Source organism: Theobroma cacao, chromosome 7 (assembly GCF_053813885.1).
Source record: "Theobroma cacao isolate CCN51 chromosome 7, ASM5381388v1, whole genome shotgun sequence".
NCBI classification, from domain to species: Eukaryota; Viridiplantae; Streptophyta; class Magnoliopsida; order Malvales; family Malvaceae; genus Theobroma; species Theobroma cacao.
Genome location: NC_142645.1, coordinates 12,713,558 through 12,725,687, shown reverse-complemented (window position 1 = coordinate 12,725,687; position 12,130 = coordinate 12,713,558). Strand labels below are relative to the sequence as shown.

The 12,130-nt window shown below is 34.6% G+C and overlaps 1 protein-coding gene across 1 annotated transcript; it reads left to right on the top strand.

Annotated features, from left to right (window-relative positions):
- Positions 1–391: 391 nt before the first annotated feature.
- FUG1 (Translation initiation factor 2, small GTP-binding protein) lies at positions 392–11,119 on the top strand. The gene is made up of 12 exons (XM_018124931.2): positions 392–1,988; positions 2,120–2,152; positions 2,433–2,546; positions 2,747–2,896; positions 3,031–3,129; positions 3,221–3,283; positions 3,758–3,913; positions 4,037–4,102; positions 6,524–6,760; positions 7,517–7,792; positions 8,449–8,637; positions 10,584–11,119. The coding sequence occupies exons 1-12, from the start codon at positions 516–518 to the stop codon at positions 10,743–10,745; spliced, it is 3,018 nt and encodes a 1,005-aa protein (XP_017980420.2). The 5' UTR covers positions 392–515; the 3' UTR covers positions 10,746–11,119.
- Positions 11,120–12,130: the final 1,011 nt, after the last annotated feature.

Sequence of the window (12,130 nt, the reverse complement as noted above, 5' to 3'; positions counted from 1 at the left end):
TATATTTTTTTAATTTTTAAGATTTATTACTTTTCCAAAGTTGGTTTTTAGTTAACATAATAAGGACTCTATTAATTTAATAAAAATATAATTATTATGAAGTAATATCATAAAATGACATAATTGATGATCAATTAAAAGAACAAATGAGAGGTGAGAATGTTGGAATAAGACTATGTTGCCACTTTTCATTGTGACTTGTGAGGCAAGGACAATACTAGAAATTTAACAAAGGAAAATGAAAGCCCGGCGTAGCCTTATCACAAAACCAAGGGAAAATAGAGGTGGAAAATCGACAGGCGGAGAATGAACCACACATGTGATTACCCACAAATATGTCCAGACTCCCTGGCCCCAGTCTTTAGCTTTGCCCGTCACCCCTAAGCACCACCTCACAATTTTTTCATTTTGCCCAAGTGCCCTGGAAAAACAAAGAAAGAAAGAGGTAAGCTGCTCTTGGTTTCTTCTTCTTTTTCCGTTTTCTCTAAATTCAGATGAAACCGATTTAGCATGCAATGGTCATACTGGTAGGAACAATGCCTTCTTCTTCTTTAGCTTCCCTTGTTAATTTGGGAACCCTTAATGCTACTTTCATTAATTATTGCTCTGACCCAATTTCATCATCGTATTATTCTTGTATTAGAAGAGTTTCATTGTCTAGAAGGAGTTTCAGTAGGAAATGTAAATGTAAATACTCTGTGGCAGCCACGGATTTTGTTGCTGAGGCAAACAGTGCTTCCTCTTCTTCTTATAAAGATAGTGATTCTGATATTGTCCTTAAACCTGCCCCCAAGCCGGTTTTAAAGCCCCAAGGGGTGAAAAACGAAAAGGGTTTGTCTTGGGATGGTGAAGAGAGTGAGCGTGAGGATGAGGAGGAAGAAGAAAATGAGAGGAGTAAAGTAATTGAGTCATTGGGTGAAGTATTGGAGAAAGCTGAAAAGTTGGAGACTTCAAATGTAAATGTTAATGCTAATGTTACTGTAAATAAAGCAAAAGCGAGTGGTGGAGCTGGTGGTAAAAAGATTAAGACTTTGAAGAGTGTGTGGAGGAAAGGGGATAGTGTTGGAACTTTGCAAAAGGTTGTTAAAGAGTCTCCTAAGGTTAGTAATAATAACAATAATAATATAGGAGGAGGAGCTGGAGGAGGAGAGGGGAAGGTGGAGTCCCAAGGTGAAAGTGGTGGTGCGCCTTTAAGACCTCCACAGCCACCTTTAAGACCTCAACCTAAGCTACAAGCTAAGCCATCAGTAGCACCTCCACCTTCGGTGAAGAAGCCGATTATTTTGAAAGATGTTGGGGCAGCTAGAAAGTCAGAAGTTGTCGATGAGGCTGATTTGGATGAGAAGAGTAAAGAAAGAAAACCTATTTTGATTGATAAATTTGCATCGAAGAAACGTGTGGTTGACCCTCTCATTGCTCAAGCTGTATTAGCCCCTACAAAGCCAGGGAAGGGCCCTGCTTCTGGAAAGTTCAAGGATGATTATCATAAGAAAAATGTTTCCGCTGGAGGTCCAAGGAGGCGTGTTGTTAATGATGATCTTGAAATTCCAGATGAGGAGGCATCAGAACTAAACGTGTCAATACCTGGTGCTGCCACTGCAAGGAAAGGGAGGAAATGGAGTAAAGCTAGACGGAAGGCAGCCAGACTCCAGGCTGCCAAAGAGGCAGCGCCTGTTAAAGTAGAAATTTTGGAGGTTGGAGAAAAAGGCATGTTGATAGAGGAGTTAGCATATAATTTGGCAATTAGTGAAGGGGAAATTCTTGGATATCTGTACTCCAAGGGAATTAAGCCAGATGGAGTGCAAACTTTGGACAAAGACATGGTAAAGATGGTTTGTAATGAGTATGAGGTAGAAGTCATAGATGCTGACCCTGTTAAGGTAGAAGAAATGGCAAAAAAGAAGGAAATTCTCGATGAGGGCGACCTAGATAAGCTACAAGACAGACCTCCCGTTCTTACCATAATGGGTCATGTTGACCATGGGAAGGTTAGATGTAATCTTTTGCATGTAGAATTTCTCCTGTTCTTTTATTCCAATTTGAATATAAGAAGATGAAAGAAACATATGTTAAACACTAGACCTTACTAATGTGTATTTTGGTGATATATGCTTGGCAGACAACTCTTCTGGATGTTATTCGAAAGAGCAAGGTGTGTGGAATATTGATCAAACTAATACTCCTTTTGAATTTTTTGGGCATTTGAAATAAATAGAAACTTTCAGATCATAGGATTTACTTGTTCTAGTTGAACTTTTATTTCCTTTTTTTTAAAAAAAAAATAATTTCAAGGTGGTGTACTTGTGATAGTATGATTGTCTGCACAAAAATTATTGATAATTAAGTTAATTGATCCTCAAAGCTATTTGCAGTGACTAACTAGCAAAACATGTGCGATATCAAATTGAAGCCTGACTGCTGGATATTTACAGGTGGCTGCCTCTGAAGCAGGTGGTATAACACAAGGAATTGGAGCATATAAGGTTGTAGTACCAATTGATGGCAAGTCACAACCATGTGTTTTTCTTGATACTCCTGGACATGAGGTAAAATATTCACTAGGAACTTTCAACTTTAAAGTTCTTTGTCAACTAGGAATAGCTTTTGCATCCCTTTTCAGTTTGTTGTTAGATGCTTCAGCAGCTACTAACTTCTTACATGAATGCTGTTATAGAGTCAATTCTAAACTGTAACTTGCTTGCATTGTGTTGCCCTTAGATGATATCTATTATATCCGTTAGTGTAGGCTTTTGGGGCAATGAGGGCTCGTGGAGCACGGGTGACAGACATTGTGGTCATTGTGGTGGCTGCTGATGATGGGATCCGTCCTCAAACAAATGAGGCCATAGCTCATGCCAAAGCAGCTGGAGTACCAATTGTCATTGCTATAAATAAGGTTTGTTAACTGCAAGTCATTTTCTTTTCTGACAATCGGAAAGCAAATCTATGCTAAGGGAAAACTCTGGTGGTTGGCAATGTTTAAGTGTTGGCATACAGATGCAGATAATATTATCCATTCCTCTATAACAGATAGATAAAGATGGAGCTAACCCTGAAAGAGTCATGCAAGAGCTTTCTTCAATTGGTCTGATGCCAGAAGACTGGGGTGGTGACATCCCTATGGTTCAGGTTTTTATTCTTTAGTGATATATCATATTTGCACGTCTATGTTGATTCATGTGCTTTGTGAATGCTTATATTTTGGCATCTCCAATTACAGATCAGTGCTCTCAAGGGGCAGAATATAGATGATCTATTGGAGACTGTTATGCTTGTTGCTGAGGTGAGTAATATTTGACTTTCCTGCATCTTGACTATTTTGCTTTGAAATTCTTCCTGTACAAAGCAAATATATAATCTTGCTTGTCACCGGTTTTGGCTGTCAAAATACGCAGTAGAGCCTTGGTTCCTTTTTCTTGTCTTTCTAAGTTTTCAAATCATTTTGAATTTGCTATGTAGTTTATTTTCCTTCTTAAAATAGCAACTCAAGACATATATCTATCAAGGAATAACCTTTATTTGAATTCTACTAACTGGACCAATTAATCATGTCATTAGGCACTTTACTGGTAAAGCATTTCAAGAAACACACATTTCACTAATGCCTAAAAAATTCAATATGATTTTAGGTCTAAGTAGTGATCTATCTTTGGTGAAATATTTCAACAGTATATGAGTTTTTTTGTGTCTAGCTATGAAGACATATCTGTTTTGCATATTGTTACTTGCAATATGATCTTCAGCCTGATTGTTTCAGTTACAAGAGTTAAAGGCTAATCCTGATCGGAATGCAAAAGGCACTGTTATTGAGGCAGGTCTTCATAAATCTAAGGGACCAGTAGCTACTTTTATTGTGCAGAATGGAACCCTTAAAAGAGGGGATGTAGTTGTTTGTGGAGAAGCCTTTGGAAAGGTTGGTAAATAGAGTCAAACTCTAGATTCTTCTAATATGAAAATTTGCTGCCTACTATATTGTATAAATGCTTAATTTTGTGCATCTATCTCTGAGGGTTTGTTCCACTATGTCCATGGTCAGGTGCGTGCTTTATTTGATGATAGTGGAAACCGCGTTGATGAGGCTGGACCGTCCATACCCGTGCAGGTTAGCAAATTGTTATGTTTCCCTTCTTATTTAGCTATCTGTCTTCCCATCTTTAACTGTACTTTTTATTAGAGGCTTGAGAATTACTAATAAGCCTGTCAGTCTAAGTTGAGCACAGACATTGAACTGTTTTATGGACTCCTTGCAAAATAGTTAACAAATTGACATGCAGCTTGATATCTTTGTGGCCCTTGTAGGGAAATTAGTGACACACACACTTAAAATTTTTAAAGTGAATCTCTAATTTTGCTGTTCATTTTGCTGCTCAGATTCCATACTCTTAAATTATCTTGACTATTATTTTCTGAAATTATCTTGTTAATGAATTAAAAATTGTTAGGTTTTGCTATCTAACAATTATTATTTTGACACTTGTTAAGGTTATTGTTAAATATTTTTGATTAGAGGCTTGAGACATACTAATAAACCTGTCGGTCTAAGTTTAGCATAGACATTGAACTGTTTGTTGTTCTCTTTGTAAAACAGTTAGCATTTCAACATGAATCTTGATTTCTTTGTGGACCTCGTAGGGAAATCAGTGACACACACACACACACATTTTAAAATTTTAAAGTGAATCTTTAATTGTGCTGCCTAGATTCCATAGTCCTAAATTTTCTTGACTATCTACGGGGTGAAGGTGGGAAATCTCCTAACGCCTTCCCTGCACACTGCACTGACCCTCACAAGCCTTTAGAAAAACCATATATGTAGTCTAATTATTATGGGCCTTCTAACTTAAAACTTTTTTGTAGCTTCTCTTTCATTTCCTGTATTCATTTGCAGACACCAGCTATAATATATTGAAGAAGCTTTTTAAAGAAACTAGTTAAAATTACATTATTTATTGAGCACATTGGCTATCTGTTGTTTTGTAAGAAGCATGATACTTCCACTAGATCTAGGTAAAATGTACTTTCTTTATGCATGTATTTTGTGTATATGATAAGTAACGGTGAGCACAATTCTGTTAAAATTGAATTAACTGATTTGTTTGGTTTATTTAGTTAATTAGTTAATTCAGTTAAAAAGTTTGGTTAATTTGGTTGGTTTCAATTTTGAATTTATTTTTTGGCTAACTAAATTAACCGAACTTTAAATGACAAAAAAAAAATGCTAGTGGCGGGAATTGAACCTACAACGAAGCTAAGACAATTTGTTTTGTTTGAATTGCTACCCTACCCTTTATAATTAAGTCAAAGTAAATTTTGCAATAAAGGAGTAAACTTTTTATTATGTTTAATTAATCAAAATTTTAAGATAATCTTCCTATAATTAGCCCTTAACTACAAGTAACTCTTAACTCATAACCCCTTGCATTGATCATGTAATTGAAATATTTGATAAATGTTTTTTACTTAAGTATCTTGAAAAAAATATAAAAGAGATTGTGAGATATAGCTTTAGTCAATATGTAATTTAAAGTAAAAAAACGTAGCAAAGATAATTATGGGAATATAAACTCTGAGGGAACTTTAAATTAGATTAAATAAAGAATTAAATCATTTGAAAATCTAAATATTTTATTGAGCTTGATACCAAATAAAATACTAACATCTTAAACACAAACTAGAATGGATAATAATGAAAAAAAAAAAAACTTGTTAAGTAATTTGTACTTGTATAATAGACATGTTCTAGTTAAAGTGTTAATGAAAATTATAAATCAAGTTCTAAAAATTCAATTATCACCTTTTATATTTTGTATTTTTATTTTAGGGTAGACTATGTAGAGACTATTAATTAATTAAATCACCCGAATAGTTTCTTTTGTGTCTCTTTTACATTTTCTCTATCTTCTTTTGTTATTGATAAATAAGTTGATTGATACTTATTGTCCACTTTATAATCTACTCCTATTACTATTTCTTTTTGAAAAATTTTGAGATTAATAATTGAGGAATAAAAAAAATAATAAAGAAATGAAAGGGGGGAAACTACAAATAACTCAACACAATATACACTTTTTGTTTAATTTAGTATTGGAAATTAAAAATCTAATAAAAAAGATAGTTAACCTTAAAATTTCGGTTAACTGAACTAAATCAGTTAATTGGTTAAAGCAAAATTTCGGTCATTTCTGTTAACTTTTTCAGCTAGTTTGGTTAATTCTTTTCAATTATCATGGAGCCCCATGCATAAAAGAGGAAAAAGAAAGGGAAAAGAAAATATGTAAAAGAAGATGTCATGCACAAGTATGTGGTGTTGAGTTTCCATGAAGTGGCTTTTTCTGAACCCAACAACATGCAGAATGTATATGTGACCAACATATTTTGAAACTAAACCAAGATCAAGTTTTAGAATTCTGTTGAATCTCTGTGTCCGATGCTTGGTTTCCATACACTGGCTTTGTTCTGTCCAATATTTAGTGTTACTCTAGGTTTAGAACTTCTCCTAAGAAATCTGGTGTGTATGTCTCAGGTCATAGGTTTGAATAATGTTCTGATTGCTGGTGATGAATTTGAGGTTGTTGCTTCCCTTGATGTTGCACGTCAAAAGGCAGAGGCTTGTGCAGAGTTGTTGCGAAATAAACGTATGTCAGCCAAGGCTGGGGATGGAAAGGTCACACTTTCTTCTTTAGCTTCTGCAGCGTCAGCTGGAAAGCTTTCTGGGTTAGACTTGCACCAGCTGAATATTATCTTGAAGGTTGATTTACAGGTATGCACATCAGATTTACACAAAGAAAAACAACATGCAAGGCTATCTCATTCATAACATTTGATAATTTGAGTTATAATGAAATTTGAAGTGCATATGGATGACTTGGCCTTTCTATTGAATACTTGATGCTGCTGCTACAAGATTACTGGTCATATCTCATCGTATTTTAGGTAAAAGGGGGAAAAGAATGAAAAAGTGCTCTTGGCATGTGCAATAGTTATATCAAAATTTTATGCAAGGAATAAATAGCATCATAAGCCATCTGTGTGAATTGGAAATATTGTGTGTGAGAGTTGACCAATATTGATGAGACAGATTGGGTGCATGTGAATAGCATGAAGACTGATATGGAGCCAAAATAAAGGTTGTTTCCCTGTATTGATCCTCAAAAACTGACGATAGTGATTGGAAACAGTTGATTGGAGGATTTAGTTATATGCTCCAAACATTAAAATTTAGTTAATTAACTTATCTTTTTTATGTAAGAAACTAATCTTTGTTTGAAAAAAAAAAGAAAACTTGTCTTTGGCTCTTCAAACTTATCTTTGTAAGAGAAACTACCCAGATTGCATCTTGGTATCCATTTCTAACATATTAGTAGGCTGCTTGGTGCTTGTGCTGCTGTGTTGATTCCGTGCAAACAATTGAACATCCTCAAACATTATAATCGTGCTGTGCTTGTGCTGCAGTATTCCACTTTCTATCTCCAGTGAATGCTATAATTGCTTAACTGTATTTGTTTTCCACAACTAGGGATCAATAGAGGCTGCCAGACAAGCATTGCAGGTGCTCCCGCAAGATACTGTCACTTTGAAGTTTCTCTTGGAAGCAATGGGAGATGTAAGCTCCAGTGATGTTGATCTTGCGGTTGCTAGCAAAGCCCTTATCTTGGGATTTAATGTGAAGGCACCTGGTTCTGTCAAGAGCTATGCAGAAAATAAAGGTGTTGAGATTCGGCTTTACAGAGTCATCTATGAACTTATTGATGATGTGAGGAATGCAATGGAAGGACTCCTAGAGCCTGTAGAGGTTAGTTTAATGTTTAAATAATTGAATTTTGATTTCAGGGTTGTAGATGCCATGTGAGATGGACTGAGTAGATCAAGCTGTTTGATATCCCATTTGGTTCATGAGTTGACTAATACACTGTCTGGATTGATGGGAATAGGAAGAATGAAGAGGGAAGGGGGGAAGGAATGGACCTTGCCCTTGTTTGGGAGAGCTGAAAATGAAAATAGAGGGGAATGGAGGGAAACCCTTTTATCCCTTCCATAACATAGTCCCATCATGGGTTCCATCTGTTCTTAATTTCTTTGAAGGAGCCTTTGATTCTAATTTCCTGAATCAGTTACATTTATATTGTACTTCTATCTATGGCTACATTTCTTCAATTCTTGGTAGTCATGTTTTCCGTCAATTACCTTGACCATTCTCTTCTACTTCTAAAGTAAGCAGAGACATTGATTCCTCTCTTTCTCACCTTCATTTTTTGATATTTTTGTTCCTTTGACACTGTTCTTGTGTAGTCTCTAGTACACTGCTTTAAACAGTGCTGCTGTTGTAAGCTTGGAACTCATAGGTTTAAGGCTTTGGATTCTTGCATCATGTGCTTGCTTTTGCTGCAGTATGTTACAATATTCTCATCAAAGATTACAAGTTGACAGTTACTGCTTCTGTGTTGATAGGAGCAAGCACCAATTGGCTCTGCAGAGGTTCGGGCTGTTTTCAGCAGTGGTAGTGGTCGTGTTGCTGGATGTATGGTAACAGAAGGAAAGGTAGTGAAAGGTTGTGGCATTCGTGTCATTCGAAATGATCGCACAGTCCATGTCGGTGTTCTTGATTCACTGCGACGGGTTAAGGAACTTGTGAAAGAGGTATAATGTTAATTGCCAGTACTGCTTCTTTCTTTGTTCGCATTGCCCACCCCCAACCCTCCCCTTTAACATGACATTTTGATGCATGCTTTCTTTGCTCATATGTTTCTGCTGATGTGTTTTAAATTGAGACGACAGATAATTTTTTTGGTAAATCATTTAATAATTGTGCTTGGGAGGATTTGATGGGTTTGATATTCTACCTAGTAGGGTGACATATAGATGAAAGAAACAAGTAATAATAAGCTGATCATAATTGCACATAAAGAGAACTGCAAGCAGTAGTTACACTTTGTTGAATAAATAGATTGGAGCTTAATATATATTTGATATATATTATCAGATGAAATTTTGAATGATTAGAAAGTTAGTACTCACAAAATTATCTACATGTTTGGTTGCTTATGTGGTTGTAATTGTCTTGCCTTCATGAGCACTTTTGGGGTTTTTTCTAGACCAAATAAAAAAGCATAAAAAAAAATTTCAAGAAGCCGTAAGGTGAATTGAATTATGTTTGGTTAGGCATTTCATTTTGGGCGCTTTTTCTATCTTGGATAATGAATGATATGATTGACAATTATTTCAACCTATTTTGTTTATAACTGTATTTTCCATAGTAGTTGGAAATTATTAATGTTTAATCTTTCGGCTAAATAGAGCTTGTTTTTACTTTAAATTACTTTGATGGTACTTATTTTGTGATTCCTAGGGATGTTGATGTAGTTTGTGATTATGATATGTTTTGGCAACACCAGATGCATCTGATTGTAGCTTCTTTTGGTCCATTTGCTTTTATTCCAATAAAATCCTTCCAACTATATGAAAGTTTAACAATCTGATGATTTCTTTTTCCCTACCTTCCGCATCTCATCTTGGTTTCTTTTGTCCTTCCATTTTCTATAATTTGTCTGGAGAACATAGATCATGTGTGCAGCAATTTGATGTGAAGAGAGGTAATTAATAGAAAGATAAAGACTTGAGTTTGAACTTTATTATTTGGTTGAAACAGCTAATATGTGGGCACCTTGGAGCTTGATGTAAATATGAGGTCTTCATGAATATTCGATTATAGCACATCTTTTCCTTTTAGTTTTTCACTTGTCACTACTCCTTTGTATTCTCTGTCCTATTTATCTAATGTAGATCCAGTGGCGTTGCCTTCACCTTTGTTTTGTTAATCCTTTCCTTCATGTTGAGATATGTTTATGGGAGGTTTTTGCCTTACAGAAGGTTTAGGCTTTGCTTGGTAGAGTGGAAAATTGGGAGGATGGAAGGGGGTGGGTTGAAAAGTGGAGAGACAATGATTTTCGCTATTGCTTATTAAGAGAAAAAAAAGTGAGAGGAAAGAAAACAGGAGAGATTACCATTTTCCATCTTTATTCACAAAAACAAATCATTCCAAATTAGAAAGATTAGAGGAAAGAAAATGGGAGAGGTGCGAGTTAAATGTTACATATTTACAAGATTGTCCATCATATTTACTTTTTTATCTTAACTTACAAAGAGTATAATAGTAAAATAATATAATTTTCTCTTTCTTTTTTTTCATTTTTTAACTCTACCAAGCAATGGATGGAAAGAAAATTATTATTTACATCCATTTTCCCCTCATTCTTACCAAGCACCAATGCAAAGGAAACATTTGTTTTTCTACTTTCCACTTTTGTCCCCTAAATTTCCATCTTTCCATTTTCTATCCAGCCTACCATGCAAAGCCTTAATGTTTGGGAAAGTTGAATTCTGGTGTTATACTTGTAGATCATGTTGTGAGATGCTTTTTTGAGAGATATTAGGCCTATGATTTGATGAATATTTCTAGTGTTGATCCTGAAGATATTTAGGGAAATATGCTGGAATAATACTTGCTTTCTAGTTAGCTGCCTCGGTCAATAATTTCATTTTTTCGTCCACAATGGATGCACTACATATATCTCTCTTCTGGACAGGTAAATGCAGGGTTGGAGTGCGGTATGGGAATGGACGACTACGATGAATGGCAGGAAGGAGATATTCTTGAAGCCTTCAACACGGTTCAAAAGAAGCGGACCCTGGAAGAGGCATCTGCTTCGATGGCAGCTGCACTGAAAGGAGTAGGAATTGAGTTGTAGTTGTAGAAGTGCACAGGGCTACAAAATTGGCTTATTGGCTTTTCTTCATGGAATCAACATTTTTTATGACAGGCGCATATACCACAATGCAGTGTCTCTGCTGCTGCTTTGGGCATTGCTTAACGTGCATCATATTAGAGTTTTCCCCATACTGCAATCTATTATCAAGTGCGGCATGTTGAGGATCTGGGCTTGCAGATTTTGCCTTTGTTGTAACCTTTTTTTGCTGTATATATTAACATCTGGCTCCAGCTTGCTTTTGTAAAGACTGGACAGTTACATTCCACAAGATTCAATGTAGAAAATACCTTGTAACGTTTACCCAAAGAGGGCAAAGGAATATAGTTGGAAAATGTGGGATAGCGTTTTGCAAATGTGCTGGCAGAATGGCATACATTTCTCAAGCTGTAGGTCTGTGTATGTGAAATCTGTTGAGTCTGAACTTAGGTTTTTAGGTCTAAAAGGAAAGATTTCGCTTTGTTTGGTAACCAGGAAAATAAAATGTTCAGAGGCACAGCACTGATCTTTCTCTCGAGCTGTTTGAGTTGTGGAATGTATCTCTTTTTCCCTGTGCAACGGGTTTTATATAATATCGAAATAATACAATATTATTTTATTTTAAGTGATTAAATTTATTCTAAAATTAGCATATTCAATAGCAATACCACGGAAGTAGGTTTCTTATTTAAAAATAAAAAAACGTAGATTCTTATTTCAACTAATAATAGATAATATTGATATAAAAATATAACATTAGATACTGGTTGCACCCAACGAGTTCAAAAGTTTAAAGATTTGAATGGAACAAGTGGCAACAAGGTTGCAAATGAAAGGTCTGTTTGGTAATCAGAAAATAACTTGCTGAAAGAAAAAAAATTTTTGTGTAAGTATTATTTTATGAAAAATATTTTTCATCATGGTGGAGTTATTTAGGTGTTAAAGTAATAAATAGCAGTTGAGTGCAAAACAATATTGATATTTGATTTTTACTAATTTAGGATCAAAATTAAGAATCGAAATGAAAATGGATAAAATCAATAATGATATTTCGCAAAGCATTTAACAGCAAATCTGTAATGAAAATAAATTCTAATTTTTTAAAGATTTTTCATCTTTTCACTTTTTTATTATAACTATAAAAATATAAATATTCATCAATTGTATAAGATATCCAAAACTTATATTTATAAATAAGTATTCATTAAATAACAATTATTGAAATATTTTTTATTATAATTATTAGTAAGATTTAAACCTATTATAAATGTGTATTCATCAAATAATGATCATTGAAATATTTTTTATTATAAGTATTAATAAGATTTATTCCATTTATACATAAAAAATTTAATTGTATTGAATGGCTTCATTAAAATAATTTTTTT

Bases quoted from the DNA above. Each gene is read 5' to 3' on its own strand.
- FUG1 (XM_018124931.2), top strand. From the start codon at position 516: ATGGTCATACTGGTAGGAACAATGCCTTCTTCTTCTTTAGCTTCCCTT. The intron at 3,284-3,757 runs GTGAGTAATATT...TGATTGTTTCAG, and splicing joins CTGTTATGCTTGTTGCTGAG to TTACAAGAGTTAAAGGCTAA. The intron at 6,761-7,516 runs GTATGCACATCA...TTCCACAACTAG, and splicing joins TCTTGAAGGTTGATTTACAG to GGATCAATAGAGGCTGCCAG.